The 20,953-nt window shown below is 31.4% G+C and overlaps 1 protein-coding gene across 2 annotated transcripts in view; it reads left to right on the top strand.

Annotated features, from left to right (window-relative positions):
* Window positions 1-1,223: 1,223 nt before the first annotated feature.
* Window positions 1,224-20,953, top strand: part of LOC108557688 (probable nuclear hormone receptor HR3) — a 72,173-nt gene continuing 52,443 nt past the window's right edge. The window contains exon 1 of one of the 2 annotated variants that reach the window (XM_017914338.1): window positions 1,224-1,602. In XM_017914338.1, the coding sequence (XP_017769827.1) occupies window positions 1,596-1,602 (7 nt within the window). In that variant the 5' untranslated portion in view covers window positions 1,224-1,595. Of the gene's footprint in view, window positions 1,609-20,953 lie in introns of both variants that reach the window. The other variant, XM_017914331.1, reaches the window with a different exon arrangement.

Here is a 20,953-nt window from a genome sequence, read left to right as displayed (position 1 = left end):
CGGTTCGAAGAGAAGTCCTCCCTTGTCCACCTCGGGATCGAAACAGGCTAAGAAAAAGAAGAAAAGAAAGAAGAAGAAGAAGAAGAAGAAAATAAAAACAAATACGTGATCTGTATAAATGCATATGCGATCCTCGCGTTTGGTCCGTGTGCCCTTCTTAACGTAACGACAGTTTCTTCGAAACGGGGGTGAATCCGTGTTATGAGATTTTCCGTTTCAAAACGTCACCGAATCTTCTTCGAACGAGGAAGAATACCTAAATGTGTTCCGCAAATCCCGTGATCTATAATGATAATGTGTGTATTCGATACTCATACTATATTGTACGTTGATTGTGTTTCGATATAGTTTATATTTAATGTTGAAGAGAAATTTATATCTAATATTATTATTATTATTAAGGAATTTTCATTTGATTTCTGTCCACCTGTAGTTCAAACTAACTTTTAAGCAAGAAGACAAAACAAATTATTTAAGAAATCACCACCACACACGGTAGCAGATTTAGTTCTAAAGAGATTTCACTACATTAAGAAAATAAATTATAGAGGCCTTGACTATATTATACAATTCTTTATATTATATTCCGGATATAAACAAAAAAAAAATATCACACGAAAAGAGAATAGATTTAACAAAACAAAAAAAAAAACAAATTACTGACGAGGAGAAAAAATATATATATAGAGAGAGAGAGATAAAAAAAAAGAGAGAGAGAGAAAGCTACAAGCAATATCTAACATTAATTAATTGATTAATCTTACATCGCTATATTAAAAAAAAAAAAATATTAGAGAACATCTTAAACTTTGAAGACTGTATTAGACTGATTTCGACTGAAACAAATTAAGAAAACAAATGAAACAACATTTTATTGATGATCGACTGATTCTACTTGGAAAAAAAAAAAAAACACCAACAAATAAATAAACGCGTATTGTACTATTCGAAAGAGGGAATTCATACGTCTTGGGTTCGTTCTTTGCGCGTCAGGCGAAATCAATAATTCATTAATTACATAATTATTATATATATATAGTTACGTTTAAGAGAGTAATCGGAAGAGACAAACGCGCATCGCCTTTTTTCTATTCAAAATTTTATATATAAGGACAATTTTTTTAAATAATCGACACACTTTATACAAAAATTTATATTATTATAATATATCGAGAAATACTTTTTTTTATTGTCTTATTATTAAAATTATTATTAAATATATATAAAAATTTAAATAAAATCACGTCTTTGGTTCGTATTCGTCGTAATTCGTAAAATTTCGGAAGGCATTTTGACGTCGTCGTGCAAAATACCGAAAAGACTGAATCCGGAAGTGCCCTTTATTTGTTTTCCTGTTGTGCGCGTTTTCGTCTTCTTATCGGACTCTTCGGAAGGTGACCGTTGCGTTTCTTTCAATCCCATCTGACTGCTGCGTGTCGTTCGAGTCCTTTAAGCTGGCTGGACAGGAGGTTGTGACTGTGGACCTCCAGGAGGTCGAGGATGGATCGTCGGGACCCGAGACCCGCTTGGAGGCGGCCACTCCGACGACGACGGCGCAGCCACCACCGCCGCCCGCGTCTCCCTCTCATACCGTCATGACAGGTAAAGGTTGGTTTTGAAAGCGACACATTTCATTATTACTACTACTACTACTACTATTAATTTTCAATCAGAACTGCAAATATTCTATGATCAGGATATTATTTACAGCATGATTGTGTGTATTCGGCCTGCATGCCTCGTTTTGTTACGTAGTCGTTATTTTTATTTGTTTCCTTACAATTTTTCCATTATCTTTCGGCGCTGTACTTGGTGCACTATAAATAGGATGGTCGAGCCGGCTTGGAATTCCTCTCTTCTGCATCAAATGATCCGTAGCTAAGAGTTTTCGTCGTTAAATTTACTTTGCCTGAAAGGGTATATCCCCTTTAAGGCGGTTGGGAAATTGTTACGGATTAGTCACGGGATATCATCTAAATAGTGAAATTTGCTTTCAGCTAAGCACAAAACAAAGCTCTCAATTAAACAAACTTTATTATTTTCTAAATAATTAATTCAATCAAATTACTATTTACATGCAAGAAATCACCAAAATACAAACTCAACAAAATAACATAATAATAAAATAAAAACAAATTGATCTGTTGCAAATAAGTATTATTTATTTTACTAATTGATTAATTATATAATAGGCTTAATTACACCATTAGTATATTAAAAAAAAAATTGTTAATAACAAAATATACTAATTGTAGCTACTTTTGCTTTGTTTCGCTTCCTTTTATTTATAGTGTTTGCAACTAATTAGCACGATTACACTGCAACAGCCTCACTTTTTCGGCAGCGTTTCCATGCAATTTCGAAGCCAAAGCAAAACTTGGGAATTGCTTCCATAACTTTTTGATTGAAAAAGTTTCGCCTTCTCAACGAAGCTCTCACTTGAATAAATTAACGAACCACTAATTACAGAGTTCCGAGCCGCATATAAGATAAACATAAACATCATAAATTTACAAAAAAAAAAACAACAATTTCGATGTTCAACAATTAACAATTAACGGACGTGTTAATTACATATGTTTCTAGATTATTCGTTAACAGTTATGTTTGTTTTTTTTAATAATTGTTTAATTTACGTTTTTTTTTTTTTATAATGTTAATTATTTTGGTTTTAGATTTATCGTTAACATTTAACAATTGATGGTTGAGTTTATACTTATTTTTTTCGTAATGAAAGGTTTGCACAACGGAAATGGATGTTTAACAGCCCATTAACTTTATAACGGACCGGTTATATTAAGCAAATTTCATTTCGACCCGTCATAAAAGTTTATTTACTTAAATTATTTACTAAGTAAATTTAACATTCATTTTGTATATAACGTATATAATGTTATAGTTGCAGTAAAATGTATATGAATTTTAAGCTTAAACAGTGATTCTTAAAAAAAACATAAAATAAAACTATAAATGTGTGTGATTAATAAAGTTACATATTAAAAATTAAAACAATTCATACAATAAAATCACATGATATAAAAGTCAATAACCAAAATATTTAAGTTTCCATGGGTTTTGTATAGTCCACCAACAAAACGTTTACATAATACATGTGTGGTAGATAGATTTAATCAATTGCAAACTTCGATATTTGGTGGAACGAAATGCGTATTCGAAACACCAATAGGGCAGCAATCAGAAAATCTGGTGGCATCAATTGCAAAGTGCGCTATTTACTAACAATGTCCTAACTGTTCACTTCTATTTGTATGAACTATTGTAATTGAAACTAAATAATTGCGAAACTCAGTTTCAAACAGAATTTAATTTATACGCCCTGCAGGCTCTCTTCCTCAGCTGCTCATCGCAATGCAACCACCTCCAAACTGCGTCTGTGTTGATGCAATTCCAGCAACATAATCTCTTCATAATTTATTATTAAACTAAAACGACTCTTTCTTTTTTTTTTTGAAGTAGGAAATTAAACTTTACGAGCTAATCTTTCGTGCGTGTATAAGATGAGTGCGCTTCTGCGTTTGCCAGAAAAGATTGTATTTACCCCACCGAAATGTTTAATTTAATGTACATCAAAGGAGGAATTTGCACGCGAGGGATGCACGAGATGATTCGTATTTAGAAATTATAGTTGTAGGACTTTATGAGCTTACAATAACTGCAAGATGTTTGCAGTTTTACTGGCTTTCCGGAAGTCGGTACTATTTGTAGTAGTTCTTAGTTTTTGATGAACAGATATCTAAAGCGGAGTTAATTTAATTTCATCTTGATGTTTTTCTTATTATTTAATTAATGTCAAGAAAAATAAAAACAAAAATGTCAAGTGATAAGCAGTGATGGATTAGGATATTTGGGCTAAATCGAATTTGTATATTGTCCCCAAAAGGGGGTTTGTACTTCTGCGACCCCCCAAAAGAATTTGAACGCGTATTACAGGAATATGGATAAGAGCACAGGAATGTATCTATACTTGCTGGATTCCTCAAACATTCAGCTTTCATATGCATATATTGTATTTATTCTATCTATTATAGTTTTTGAGTAAATCAATGAAATGTGAAAACACTGCTTTTTCGAACGTTTTAATTTCAATTTCTCAACTTTGAACTCGTATTACAGCAATATGGATAAGAGCACAGGAATGTATCTATACTTGCTGTATTCCTCAAACATTCAGCTTTCATATGCATATATTGTATTTATTCTATCTATTATAGTTTTTGAGTAAATCAATGAAATGTGAAAACACTGCTTTTTCGAACGTTTTAATTTCAATTGGAACGCGTATTACAGCAATATGGATAAGAGCACAGGAATGTATCTATAGTTTAGCAGATATTTGGATCATCATGCATACAATAAAATTTACTTTGTTTAATTTAAAAGATAGGTAAACAAATTGAAACATAGATTACATTGAAGAGACTTTGTAACTATGGAGTCGCATAAATCGTGTCGTGGAATATTTATGCTGTTTTCTATACATATTTGGGCGACGTTCAAAGTTTGCGTTTCAATCAATAAATCGATTCCAAAACATAAAAGTTCGCATTTTTCCTTTATATTTCGACATTGTCGTTTTTGCCTTTGTCATAGCACGAAGTTCCGAGAACGATAAAATTTACGTGCTAGATATTTATTTTGTATCAATTTTGCTACTTTTTCCTTTGTTTTATTAATTTTCAATTTTTATTATTTTGCGTTGCAGTACTGCAGTATCCATTTTAAGTTGGTACACGTACAATAAGTTGTCGAATATAAGAAACTGAATATTATATTCTCATATTAACAAAAATGATTAAGTTTACTTGAGACACTGTTTATGTGATTATAAGTTGATGGAAGAAGACTAATCTGAATTCTATACGAAATATCTTGCCTCAAGCAGTCACTCTTAAGATAGATAGTGAACTTAGTAAAAATCATTTATAAGTGTAAAACAAGGTGGCGCAAAAATAATGTCATAGTTTGAATTCGGTTGTGAAAGTCGGTTGTTGTATAAATCCTTATATATACATGAAGCATACAAAATCTAAACTTGATGACCAGTTAAGATTCTTTCTATATAATATTGAACAATTTGGATTAAATTTGCATTAAAATGACCAAAAAGGAACAAACATAACTAACAAATTGCCGAAATCACTTACAACTTTTCAATCCATATATGAAAAACAACATTGTTAGATATTAAAAGATATTTATTCCGTATAGATATTAACTAATTCAGATAATAAATAGTCCAAATTTAAGCAATAAAAATGTATAAATAAAATAAGAAAAATCAATTTATTTTTCCTTAAATAATTAAAATTTTAAAGTTTTTTTTTTTATTAATTCAAATCTATTTTGATTATTATTTACAGAGAATTGTATTTCGTGTTCCGAGTCGAGATAATGGGTTGTAATTTTGTATGAAATCATTAGGCATGACATGTAATAAATCATTCAAAATTCCAATTCTCGATCAACGCTGTGACGTACGTAGAAAATGCATCCGATAATGAAAGAGAAAAAAACAAAGTAAGCAATGGTAGAAACATGTAGCAGCAATGATGATGATTATTTTTAATCGTTTCGTTTACGATTTTCCACACAGTGATTAATGATCCGATGATATAAAATCCAGACTCCAATAATTGACAAGGCTAAAAATTATGGTAGTAATAGATAGAGAGAGAAATAAATAGATATTTATAATAAATAATCAGCAACGTTAGTCACTGAACTCTTTGCAATTATTAATATATTATTCTCCGCAACGTTCTACTATTACTTATTATTTTTTTTATTATTTAATTCCAGTAGTCTCAGCAAGTGCATTTTAATTATTACTTCATCTGGATCGAGTAGCCTTGACAGGTATTATTGTTATTGCCTATCGGTTTGTAGATATTTATACTGACCTGAGTAACGATAATACGTGTACCGAAATCGATTTACAAATTACTTAAATTAGTTTGCAATTAGATGTGGGTAGATTGATACGCAATGAAACAGGTTCTGTTCTTGGAAATGAATTAATGAATAAATTAATTATTTTTAATTAATACATCAAATGTAATTGGTAAATAAATATAGATTTTACAAATAGACAGACTTATTTTATTTAACAGAATAATTTAAGTAATTATTTGCTTATAAATATTGAACTTGGATTATCAATTTTTTCATTCGAGTTCGTTTATAAAAAAAATGAGTCCTTTCTTATGTTCTTATAAAACAAAGTTTGTTTATTATTATTAATATCAGGAAGTCAGTTAATTTTCGGAATTTGATAAAATAAAAGCAAATAAATGTAAATTTCACAAGTTAATTAAATTGTAACGGATATATATATAAATACATAAATATGAAGAATAAATCAAATCATAATAAAATTAAAAAATAATAAGCCGTTACAAAAGTCTGCTAACCTTAGATCTTTGCTCATTTCAAGAATATTTTTTTAAAGTTTTAGTTCATTTATTGAAAATTGCTTTCATTCCACTTCAATCAAAGCATTATTACTGTATACAAAATTATAGAATCAACTATTAAAACATGTTTTTTTTCTTAATAATAAAAATTAATATAAAAATTGAAGCTTAGTTGAATATAAGAAATGCTTTGGCGAAACTAGAATGTCATAAATCTGTTTAGGGCCCTCAAATATAAAAACTAGGGCCCGCGACTTTATTATTAATACGGTCTCCCTCTTCATCAATTTTTGTATCTTGTTGATTTTTTCTATTTCAAAACAAAGGGTGCCATCAAATTTGTCTGAGCTACTTAAAAAAATCGTTAAAGGCCTGAATAATATTTTGCAGGAGAGACAAAGATTTAAATGTTTCTGAAGAAATGAATCTGAGTTCAATATATTTACCTTTTAACAAATATTATATCAATGAGTCATGTTATATAAATATAGCTGTAGTATAATAATTGATATTTATAGCAGTCGGAGACTGAGGACTTTCAGCGATGGTACATTAGATATTGTTCATTGAAATGCATATGTAGACGAAATCGTACGAATGGATGAGGTATAGAGCTAAGTGCGATGTTGTTCGTTGGAGAGAGCGTATAAATAAAGGAGGAAAGATGAGCGAGAATGTAACGGTGAATGTATAAAATGGCGCGGGAAGGCACGGCCTGAGTAACGGGTCTTCTGTTCATAACATAACAGTACCATCGAGCTGGTAACCTAGTGCCGGGATGGGTTGGTCCCGCTATACGTCCATTCGACCGTCGTCCCTCCGTCCCTCCGTCTTCACCATCCGTTCATCCACTCGCACATACACGCAGACAGACTCTACCATCGTCAGACCATCTCACACCAGCACTTCTCATCCTCCTTTTCGTACGCCGGTACCACTAGCTACAAGAAACCCATTACATTTATACCCACTTCCCATGCACAGCTATCTTCAATTGGCGAATTCCAAAGATATTTTCCATCAACACGTTTATTTAGTGATATAAATTAACCAAAATAATATAAAAAAAAACATCTTATTTCACAAATCACATATTTAAAGTTGATTAATGGATAAGGACCGAATTATTACTGTACTTTTCACGTATCAAGATTGACTTCTGGTTCTCTTTTTTGTTTTAAATTTCTTCTCGGAGAACGAAAAGATGATTGCATAGTTTCGTAATGTGTATGCAAATGACGCAATTAAAGTACCGAAATTATAAGTCGGTCTTTAATTGCAGAGCACCTCTCGCTTTCGTAACAAATAAAAAAAAACCGAAACGAATACATGAAAACGATGAGGTTTTGTCGTTATGTTTATAAAGGTATAAAACAAAATTTTCCCAAAGCAAATAACTGTATTTTCTTTTTAACCCAAATTCTTAGTAATTGTTTTATTGTAATAATTATTTTGGAGTAATGATCGCTCAAAGATTATTCAAGTTGGATTATCTTGATCAGAAAATTGTTAAGTTTAGCTAAATATGTAGCAAAACAAACCTAAATATTTATATTTATATCTTACTTTAAATACATATATTAATTAATATAGAAAGATAAACAGCTTATTTCGAAACAGATTCACCTTTAAATAAGATAAAAAATGTAAGATATAAGACTTAACACTAATGGTTAATATTTTTGTTGTTCCTTTTTGGTCCTAATGCCATTGGTTTTCGTCGAAAATTCAAAATTCATTTAATTTAAAACTGAGTAGATTGATATACATAATTAAAGGTATATTGAATATAGAAAGATAAACAGCTTCTTTTTTTTTTAATTTTAAATAAACTTTCAAATAGATTCACATTTAAACATAAGAAAAAGTGATTTTTTTCATGTCATAAGATTACACAGTAACGGTTAATATTTTTTGTTATTACTTTTTGGTGGTTTCGTCGAAAAAAAATGATAATGTTTTACGTAACGTCGTGTTTGTTGTTCTCGCATCATTAGGTCATTATTTGTATTTTTCCTCTATATTTCCGCAGCGAATAACGGGGATATTGTATGTTCGTCGTAAGACCACTTTGTTTCCGGTTGTTTAGCTTATCAATGGATTTACCGTTAAGTTCACTTCAAACTATTTGAATAAATTGAGCGGCTTATGAACACACATGCAAATAAACTGCTTTCGGTATTTTTACTTTCAGCCGTACCCTATTTTTTTTTTTTTCATTTTCATTCGTTGTTGATTTCGGTTTTCGAATTTTTTATTTCCATTCCAGTTGTAATAATTATATAATAGTAATTTCACAAATGTAATATTAAATGAAAGTAATAATAACAATACAGTAACAATAGCTCTCATATTGCGGATTATCGGTCAATGTTGTTTGAAACCGGACTAATCGAGGCACTAAATACATATAAATAGAAACAGCAAAAACAAACACATTTATATCTTTCCTTTATGCACTATTTTTGTTAACTAAATTTATTTTGTTAAAATAACTACTATTTTGATCGTAAAGTAATCCTAATTTGAAAATATATATTGAATATACTGATTAGTACAATTACCTTTTTTAGAAATAAAAGATATTTTTTCATATTTTATGTCAGTGGATTCTCTAAGTTAAATAACAATAACTTAATTTATTTTAAGTAATTCACAACGTTTTCTTATTCAAATTTATTGATAACATTAAATGCGTATAAAGGTACGTACACACTGCAACTTTTCGATTGACTAGTACCATATAATAGATGTAGATTCAATACATATAATGTTTATCTCTCAGTTTTGTTATCATCAATCTTTTTTCTTATCATATCAATGGATTAATTACAAAGTTACAAATAATAAGACAGTGGGACAACTAAGAATATTTTCTTCTTATTTGTCCGAATTCGAACTTATTAACTAAACTCGTTTATTAATGACATGTCCCATGTTATGAATGTAGGAAATTACCACAACATTTTGGTCAAGTAATAAATGTACTTTGATCACGTTTCAAAGGTAAATTACTCAAATTGCTTCAAGCAGAAAAAAGCCTTCACCGATTATTTATTTCCTTTTTATTTTGTTGTTGTTGCTAGTTTCATGTTACCTTTTTCTCCTTACTAATTACTGAGAACGAAATTCGCGAGTTTCATGTAAGTTTTCAGAAAGGCGTCGGTTTGGGTTTCCGTGCTGCGGCCGTATTAAAACCTCGTTATAAATATGTAATGCGAGAACCGCGGCGGCGGCAATTACAGAAAATCCAATAATTCCGCATTTAAATACCATCAGAAGCGCTGCGTTGTGTCGCGTGGTAAATAAATTGAATCCAATAGAATGTGCATAGGATAGTAATAAATTCAGCAAAAAAAAAATAAAATAGGTGGTAGATCAGGTGGAGGAAGAAGTTGAGGAGCAAGGAGGAACAGAAAAAAAAAAGGTCGGTTAATGAGTTAATGTGTTAACGTTGCGGTCTGCATGTGAGCGCGTTGTTTTGTCGCGCGTCTCACTCCGTTACGGACACACGTTACGTGTGCACCGCCACCTCTGTTACCGCTGCTCCTGCTGCTGATGGTTACGTGTGTTGGTGTTTGTATATACGTATACACACAAACACACGCTTACAGGCATATATACGTACACTTGTATGGGATGCGTGCGTGTGAGTGTTGTTGGTTGGGTTGGTTCGCTGGCATCCGCCGCAGTCGTTGTGCCAGTGACGTTTACTTCCGCGTACGTCACTCGGGTCAATAAACTGCCTTGAAAGGTCGCGCAACTCGCGTCTTGTCCCAGGAAGCTTCGGCTATCCGCGGATGTGAGGCGCCACCGCCGTCGCCCGATATCCTGCTGAAATCCTTCACCTTTAACCATATAAAATTCAAATTTCTACTGACGAAGAACAAGCCAAATTTGTTGTATCATTAAACAAAACACAATTCTTCATGAATATTACGAAGATTAACATGTATTTACTTCATTACATAATCATAGTACTTTAGCAATGAATTTGAAATCTCACAACCAACAGCAGTTCTTCATCAATATTGAAAATTGAAGATAGACGTGACTGTTTGAAACCGGACTAATCGAAGAATTTAAAACCGATCATTTAAAAAAAAATCATTTTATTTAGTAATTTTTTATAAATTATTTTAGAACCGCACTGTGTGATGTATTGCAGTTTCTATATATTTAACCAATAAACTAAAATTTTGTGATTAAACATAACAATAATTACGTAACAGTAAACGTAACAATAGCAACGAAAATGAAGGATTAAAATTAAAAATTATCTGAATAAATTTTTTTATTTATGTTTTGTAATAATCATTAAATAATTTTGTATAAAATTGTTAGAATTTTTGATGAAATTTAAATTGTTCTAAAAAAGTAATAATTACTAGATTTGTCTCATATTAACAAAAAAAAAAAACGTTAAAATAAATAAATCAAATAAACTACAGAAGAAATTTGTTTATCAATCAATTAATTTAAAATTATGAAAATGATTGAAAATTTAAAAAAAAAGGACTAAATGTGCAATATGTATTATATAAATAATATTTAAGTCTTCTGGATTCATTATACAAAACATATGCAAACAACTGTAAATTTTTTCTTCAGATTTCATTTTCTTCAGAAAATAATTGCAAATAATCTTATAACTACTGCTATCAATAGTTCTTTATAGCAATAAATTCTGTTTATTGTTATTACAACTAATAATAATAATAATAAATACACACACAAAGGGCTATTAATCTTACAACTATTGTCTTAATAAACCTAATTATTTAACAGTGTGAAATTAAAATTTCAGAAAATTTGTTATTAGAAAATAACAGTTTTCTTTTTTTATCTATAAGGAAATATTGCGTTAAAAGATCGTAAAACAATATACATTAATAATATAATAAGCAAATAAGTTTCTCCATGAAATATATGAAAATAATGATAATAAATGTTAATGGAAATACGCAGAAATTAAAACGTGAGGAATCCAATTATAATTTAAATGAAAACAATGTGTGTGGGTATAATTAATATTATTTAAATGAAAATGTAATCCGTTATTAACAAATCACGTAAAGTAATTACAAATAAATAAATAAAATAAAATATATTGATATTTGAAGCTTTTTGAGCTAATTGAGTATTGGTCAATGCACCGGCGCATCCACCATTTTAATTAAATATTTGCATGAAACAATTAAATTCTTATTAATTATTAGTGAAGTAATTGCATGATAATTAAGGAATTTAGTAAGAACTAAGATTTATCACTTCTTAAGAAATGATTGGAAGTAAAATTTGTTGTAATATTTCATGCCAAATGATTTAATTGTAATTGTAAAGGATTTACGTTCAATTTTTACTTAAAAAATTTATAAGAGTTTTCACTTGCTAAAGTTGTTTGATTGAGGCGAACCCATATTTGTTATAAAAATGAAATAGGAAATTGTGTAAAATAAAATGATTTTTTTATTTTACTTTATTATTTAAGTTGCCTAAATTGAAGCATGTTAGTTTGTTGGTATTTACTTGATAGATAGATGAGCGTTATATAAAAAAAAATGTGATTATTATAAGTTTCTTTCTCTTTCTGTTTCAGGTAAGACTCGATTCTTCTTCATCGCCTCGAATTGCACAACGACGTATCTACCTCCCCCCCCTATTCCATTCCATTCCACATATTTTTCCTCTCTTATACCACCTTCTCTTAAAGGCAAGACGTGTTAGGTAATTTTCGCCGTTTCTGCGTGAGTATCTCTCTTCTATATCGGGTATTGAAAAAATAAAAATAAAAATAAAAAATGGATTGCCCAACGCAGAACGATCAGAACTTAACAAATCTTTGTTTATGTACTCCTTTAAATTATATTTTTCTTAAAGGATCTGTGCGCGTTGCGTAATGGCGCGTGCATGCCTCGCCGTTTCGTCGAAGACAAATTAGCAGGCTTCGGTCCTTACACGGTTCGCTTTTCATTTTCTGCTACTTTTTCTTCTTTGTTTCTCGTTCTCTCTATGCATTTTTTTTTTCTACGCTATTTCGGCCATTAAAGTCGACAATTCCAAAGATTTGCACATTCCGATCGAACTAATTTTCGCTTAACCTATTCCGAGTACGAGCGAGCATTAACACATTTATATATCCAATGGAACGAGAATAACGCGCGCTGAAATAGTATTAAAATGGGTTTCATAACTATCGGACGACGGTGAATTGCCGTAGCAGCAGAACAAAAAAATGGAGCAGAATTTCCATTAATTAGTGATTAATTGAATGTCCTTACTAATCGCAAACCGAGTGTACGTGTTTAAACGTGGAATCTGTATAGAAAATGGCAGTTTTGTTGAGCAACCATAACCGGACATTATCATTATATCACATAGCAACAAATGAGACGAAATCTATAAAGTAATACGTGTATAAAAATGTTTTATAAGAAAACAGTCAGCAAAATCCATTTCTAGCTCAAAAATCCTTAACTTCTGAATATAGATAAATTAAGAGTTACGTGACTTTTCATGCGTAATGTGAATCTTAATACAGTAAAACCTCGCTTAACGAGCACCTCGCACAACGAGCATTTCGCTTAACGAGCGACGTTTCACATAACGAGTGACGATGAGAAGAAGTCCCGGATTGTGCACATATTATGTGAAAAGTAAAATCAAGAAAAATCAAAACCAAGTTATACTTGTTTTCTCCGACAAGGAACGAATTAACGGAATTTATATTGGTTTATATGGGAAAACTTGTTTCAGTATATGAGTAAAAATCTGGAAATTTTGGAACGGATTAAGCGAGGTTCCACTGTACATTTATTTGTTTCTTTTTTTTTTAATTATATTTGTATCATGTTAATTAATGTTTACAAATCTAAATTAATAGTAATATTGATTATAATAGTCAATCAATCAATCGGGAGAATACTTGGGACCCACAGTGCTAGTTATGGCCCCAAAATCGGAATTTACTCTGATCATCTTTGGTTTTTATCTATGAAGATTTGAATTGGTGAAACTTTTGATGTCGCCCACGCATACATTTTTGGGGACACATTGGGGCCCACACTTCATATTTATGCCTGGGACTTCAAAATCCGAAAGGCTCTCAAATTAATTTTAGCAATAAATGTTGTGTCTATATTCCAACAATTCTACATAGCTGTATTATAACAATTATGTCTACAAAGTAAACATTTTATTTTGTCAAGAGTCACATATTATTTCTGTTTTCTTTATAAAATAATCTATTTGTTCTATCAGTGTAACCACATTATTTATCACTTCATACGACTCTACAAATATTTGTTTCATAGAAATAATCTTAAAAATGGCTCTTCAAAAAATGTTGCCTGTTCTAGATGATTAAAGATTTCAAATAATTATACTACATTCAAGTAAGGTTTATACAAAAACAGAATTTTTAAAACACCGGTTTTCCACAAAACCGGTTTTTTAATTACACTCGGTCTTCTTTTTATGGGGTTTTTACTTCAAGAAGCATTTTTTAAATAACTATTTTAGGCCATTTTGACACGTTTTGACACAAATTGGCAAATCATTTCATCGAAAAAGATGATAATTCTGAACGTGCATTGAAGGTTCAACGCGAGCTTCAGAATTGCATTTCTGGATATCAGGAATTGTACAAAGCAAAGTTTTATCACTGATTATATTGTCAAAGGGAAAAAATCAAGATGCGAAGTTGAGACTAATTTTACTTGTGAAGAATCATTATCTTCAGGACATAGATCTGATATGCTGACTATCTCTTCTAGTGATGAAAGTGATTTCGAACCTGTTCGCAAATTATGCCAAACACTCTCATATAACTCATATAATTCTAAAGAAAAAAATGCGAAGAAATATTAACTTTCATAAAAAAAATTCTGTATTTTTTTTTTTGTAAAATTTTTCCATATAAATTTATAAGGAATATGTTAAGATTATATTTTTCTGAAATTTAATAAACTTGTCTATGATTGTTAACGTTTTTATAAAATTATGAATAAACATTTCAGAAAGAACGAATATAGTAAGACTAATTTATTATTTTTCTGAAATTTAATAAACCCTGTTTTATGCGATTTTCGGTATATTGTAACTCATTGATTTAGTTTTATGCGGTTTTAAAAAATTATGGAACGTATCCTTTATTTTTATACGAGTGTCTAGTCCTTTTTTGTGAGTTTTTTTTATGCGTTTTCCTGTGGAACCGCATAAAAAGAGAACCAAGTGTACCGCAAAGAAATAGAGAAAATTGAATTTTACAACTTATGTTCTATTGCTCACACGGATCTATTGCATATACAAAATTTACAGAATTAGAAAAAACTTGCTAGCTAGAAAGCTGGGTTTAATCATCTTAAGAGCAAATTTTCTTCTCTTTGCGTCCCCAAATTCACGTCTTTAGATATTTATGAACAGTCGTCTTCTATTTAATAATTTATTATACAATGATATTGTTATTCTTTAAGTATAGGTTCAAACGCCAAATGTTAGTTGTAAAATAACATAAATTTCCTTTAAAAAAACCGACAAATGTTACATTCAAAGATTTAAAATATCAAAAATTTTATAATATTTCTAATCTGCAATTATTTGTTGAATCTAGTTGATTAAATATGTCCATTATTTACTCTACATGGAAATCAAAATGTATTAAATAGATAAAAAAAAAATACAGAATAAATTCCTTTAATCTATTATCTGTAAATATTGCAGATCATTTAAAATTTTAACGTAATTATTCTGTATCAATTACAAAGTGAAAAAGAGATTATTGAAAAACTCTTGAAACTATACGGAAGAAAAACTGAAGTGGATACATGTGTGGATTAATCACGAACTGGACATGCTGTAAATCTATAACAAACTAAATTCTGGTCGCATTGTGTTCATTTTGGGAATGTTTACGAGACCGGAGGCAATAAATTATAAATTATGAATTCGAAATGGAAATCATTTCGAGCGAGATGTTATCTCGCAGCAGCAGCAGCAGCGCAAAGTTACGCATTCAATTATAAATCTGTTACGGTGATTCGTGTGTTGTGTGGAAAATAATCGCCGCTTTATTTATCTGAACGGCAATTAATTATACGACAGGATTGGACTGAATTCGTTTGCGCGAGGTGTAAACATTCGAAAATGTCTATTTTCAAAATGCAACGAGCCAAACATCTTCATCATCACACTCTTACCACCAACGCGTGTTGCCCTCTTCTTGCTCGTGTCACACATGAACGCAGAACAAACAACGTCGAGAGAGGGTGAAAAAGGACACTTTCGCAATTTTCTTCGTTCATTTTTTTTTTATATTTGCCTACTCTCTGCAGCCTTGCTTATTTGTCAGGAGATATTTTTTTTATTACGCTCCAGCCAAGATGTTCATTATTTATTTCTTTAAGCCCCTTTTGTCTCCCGACATCTTTGGAGCATCTCTTCAAAACTCCGTGCAACTCGCGTGCTTCTTCTCTTTTTTTTACTCCTCTTGCTTGCACCTTTCATTCTTCATGCGAATTATTTCTTCGGTTTTCCATAGCTTTTTTAATTTCACTTTGCTATGCATACATGACTCCTTTATCAGAATAATCCATAATTTATCATTGGCTTAATGCTTTCGGTTCAAAGTTTCTGTTGAAACATGATGTAAACATGAATTACTGATGTCACAACACACCACTGAAAGTTGACCTTTTCTAACTTTTTCCGTTACTTTAAAGTGTAAAACATTATTTATTATTTACTTATAACTTAAATATATATTAGCAAAAAGAATCACATTCACTTTATATTTTACAATCCGTTTTGTTTGTAAAATGATTTCATTGTTACAAAATTCAATATTTAAATTATCTAGTGCGTTTCTGTTTTTACGATAAATTGTATCCGGATGAAACGAAAATAAAGCGCGGGAAATTGAAAAATACGGTGAAGTGAACGAATCGCTTATATCAATTAAATGGACGTATACTAAGCGCGCACATGCATCATACAACAGATCTTAATAATCCACCTTTGATATGTATATTTTCGAAACATTAGTAATTACGCCATCTATATTTAAATTTGGCTATTCAATTAGATTCATCTCAAGGTGCTGTTTTTTCTTTGTCAACTCCAAAAATATAATTATATTTTTAGAAAATCTCAATATTAAGAGATTAAATTGATTATTTCAATTTTTTTTTTAAAACTTAGTCCAAACTTAGATTTCCAAAAAAATCGTTTAGAAACTTAATTTCATATTAGTTTTCCATCTACAACAGAGGTAGGATAATGATTAGCAAAGTGGTGAATTCTAATATATTTTTTATAATTGCTGAACGTATTCATTAACCGCAATAATTAACTTATTTATTTGGGGGTAATTTACCCCAGTTGATCGACCACTGATCAAAGCGGTCTATTCGAAGACTAAATAAGCTCAGAGGGGGCTCACAAGAGGCCTGGCTTGACCATATAGATAAATTGAAGAAATCTTATATAATATAATGCACGAATGCATTAAGCAGATAATTTTGAACGTTTTCAATTATGAAATAATCCGCTTAGAAAGTTATATGTCATTTTGTTAATATAGTCTTTTTACAACTATTTGTCAAAGCGAAGACAAAAAGAAATAGTTAATGCTTCGCTATTAATAATAATAATAGAGCGGACTGCGCGGCACAGGTTATTATATAACGCTCGCATTTGCATATTGCAAAGAGAAGAGAAAAACAATCGGGCGTCGTTTTTCCGGCTCATATAATTCCGATTGGGCAAGAATGGCTTTGGTATTCAATCTGATCATTTTCCCGGCTTCACTCTCCCCACCCGATCGACGTGATATGCAGCGCGCCCTCTGCCGTCGCCACTCGTTGATTTCTCATTGTCTTTGGACTCTAGCAAAAATTTCTCAACCTTCTCGAAGACAATGGACAATGGGTTTCGGAGGATCCGAAGGAAACGTCTTTTCGAAAGAGGCCTACCAAAGGAACACAGAAGTCGAACAGCGAGGAAAAACAGCGCCGCGGAGGCACAGAGAATGCGTCTTATTATTTTTTGCGAAGGAAAAGATGAACAAAACGGGAACGAAACAAACGTTCGATGAAGATGATGATGAATCGCGGTGGGCGGTTTCGTTCGTTGCATCGCATCTCGCGAGGACTGAAAGCGCGTTACGCAAGCCGTGTATTATATTTATTTTCGTAATTACGCCCGCATTATTCACGACTAATTACCCATGCAAAATAGCGTCAAGCCGTTTTTGATAAAGTGCTTTCACGCATCGACAACAACCGCCTCCCCCCCAATGCTTTTCAAAAGAAACAAATAAAAAATGGACTTTGTAATTTAAGTTAAACAATGTTAAACAAATTAAATCATATATAAAGTAGTTATTATTAAGAAATTACAATTAAAGAAGCAACAAAAGCAAATTAACATAGAATTGTAAAGTATCATTTAACTTTGGTTTACAATCTAAGGACTGTAACTTGAACAAAGTTTTACCATTATTTTGAGCGCAGCGTTAAATAATTTGTCAGGCTGCCAGCGTCTACCAAAGAGCCAAATTATTAAGTCGAACGTAACTACAGCTTTGGGAGAAATGTTATTATTATTATGTAGTTGACATGAATGGCTTCGGGAGATTCACGTCCGTTATTCGGTATAGAGTAGTATTCGCCATTTCGGTTCTAAAAAATAACCAAATCTAACAACCCCTCACGCGACAAACTTCAGCTAGTTGAGATTGATATTCCGGTAGCAAAAAGAAAATAAAACGTTGTTGAAGGTGTTATTTCATAATTGCGACTGAAAGAAACCGCCGAATGAGCAAAGGCGATTTCCTTTTTAAGGAATTAATATGTGCGATGCGTGATGAAATTTCAATACGTAATGATACAAAGCTTCGTTAGCATATAATTCGCTTTGTAAACTTCTAAATGCATTACGGTGTGCATGAGAAGCAGTGCAATGCAATATATATATATATACAATGTTCATTCAAATTGTTTTATTAAACACGCACTGTTCATTCTTATTTGTTAATTGAAATTTTAGCAATATTTAACAATTTTGTTCGATTCTTTATTATCATTATTTTAAATTATTTGGAATAAGATTCAAGAATGAATTGAAAAATACAGCACATAATTTTAAAAGATGCATCCTCACTATTTTTTAAATATGAGACATAAAACTCGTAAATAAATATAGTGACATAACTTTTTTTTTATGTTGGTACGCATTAACTGTTATCGGATAAACAATAACTATCAACGAGTAGTTGCTACGCAAGTTGTGGATGAAGAATTAATATACAGATTTATATGTTCATATAATTTGTATTCCCTGAAAATATTCGAATCACTTTGTGCTGTGATATGGGAGGCATCTCGTTACGTAAATGAAATTCGCGAACGCAATAATAAATGCGATTCGCATATAAATTTTAATTTCGCATAGCGTGGATTCCAAAGCCCAGCTTCCTTCCAGTGGTCCACATCGATGCGGCTGGCGTCACAGAAGACGCACTCTCCCCGATGGCATCACAGGAAGAAGGGCAAAGAGTATGTGAGAGAAAGAGAGAGAGGTTTCTATATGAAGATGTGGAAAATAAAATAAAAGGAATAGGGGATGAAAGAATGCAGAAGTGGAGAGACGGGTCCTCGACGCCACGGATGAAGCATGCCGTTGCCATGTGAACGATGCTGGCGCCACGCGGGACGCTTCAGAAGCGTCGCGACGCTCCGCAGCATTACTGCACACAAACACGTTTATTGCATAATAATTCCCAGAGCTTTAAAGCTGAACTACGCAGATACCAAATTATTTATCGTCGAGTTTTGAACATCATGACTTTTGTCTGTCCCTTTATATATAATATATATATATAAATATATCAAGATAGCCCTTTTCTTCTTCAACTTCCTGCTCCTAGTTTCATCTTTGGGAATCTTTAGAATTTCGGTTGAAATATGTGTTTATGGATCTCGGACAGCACATATCGTCGAGCGAAAGAGAGCCGAGCCTTTCAGGGCGATAAAGGATCTGCAAAATGGCGTCTTAGGAGTGATTAAAATGACAATCAATACTCTCCCTTGCAGCGTGCACTACAATCTAGGCTTCCTTGACAACGCTAAATAAGGCTGCGAGATTGCTTTTCGAAGTAAACTAAAAAATGCATTTATAATAATTTTGCAAACGTGCTTCGAATTCTTCATTCGTCTCGTTTTTGATGACAATCTAAATTCGACATCAAAATGTGCGAATTGCACCGATCCTATCAACACATTCGAGTGACAATTGACACACTTTAGGTGGGTTAAATGTGCCGGCAAGGACGTTCTTCTTTCTTCCTCTATTATTTTCCTCTTCTTTCCTTCTCATTACCCACGTGACCACCCATATTGATTTCGTTTGCCAATCGCAGCGAACTTTCGCAATCACATGATCAGGTTTTACTTTTAATGGCATTGCAAATATTTACTCTCATAAATACACACCGATTCGAATTCAATACTTTTAATTCGACAATCAAAAAAAAAAAACATTAATCAAAGATTTTTTCTTGCATCTTCAATCTACGAAATTACACCTAAATTTTTTAATTTCTATATTCGTGAAGTGAAAGTAATTTTTGCGAGTCACGATGTAGACATAATTTACTACAAACTGTTTTTTTTTTCTCTTCATCTCTTTCACTCCTTAGGTCTCTGGTCTTAATGAATGTATTTAAATAAATTACATTTTTTTTTTTGTACCTCTCGGCGAAAACTCTTGACCATTATCTGCGTTGCTTAATTATCGCCCAAAAGCAAACCGCAGACGTGCAAAAATGAAATCGAAATTATTGTTCAGTCGAAACCACTAAACGTTATGAAAGCAACAGTCGTTCCAATTTACTAATAATAATGTAATGATTATTTTAGCTACAAATAATACCGAGAGAAAAAATATTTATATTACTATTTAATTACAATCCTATAAGAACATTATAATTCTTATAGGATTAGATATTTCTCTAATTAACAATTTGGTAATTACAATCATACTAATGAATAATTCCACAATATTGTGTATTTAATAAACAATAACAAGAAATAATTAACAATAGGCCAAAGAGCAGTCAACCTAAGTTCAAAAAAAAAAGAATTGAATTCAGATGTAATGTAATTATTAATTCAGTTTGAAATATTTGGAAGTTTATTTTAATTCGTAAAAAAGTAGTTTCGATGATTTTTGTTGATAAATATAATTTCATTTCATTTACCCGGCAGATATTTTTAAACCTAACAATACTACGATTGCAACATTTGCTGATGACACAGCATTCTTGGCATCAGATGAGAATCCAGTAGTAAAATCCGAATATCTACAGGAATATTTAGATAAGCTACAAGAATGGTTTAAAAAATGGAGAATAACAGTTATCGAAATGCATGTGTACCTGCGCAATTGTAAGACTTAATGGACAAGATCTGCCCAAAGCAACAAAAGTCAAATATCTAGACATGCATCTAGACAGAAGACTC

Source organism: Nicrophorus vespilloides, unplaced genomic scaffold (assembly GCF_001412225.1).
Source record: "Nicrophorus vespilloides isolate i.1.1-1 unplaced genomic scaffold, Nicve_v1.0, whole genome shotgun sequence".
NCBI classification, from domain to species: domain Eukaryota; kingdom Metazoa; phylum Arthropoda; class Insecta; order Coleoptera; family Silphidae; genus Nicrophorus; species Nicrophorus vespilloides.
This window is presented reverse-complemented; position numbering and strand designations above follow the sequence as displayed.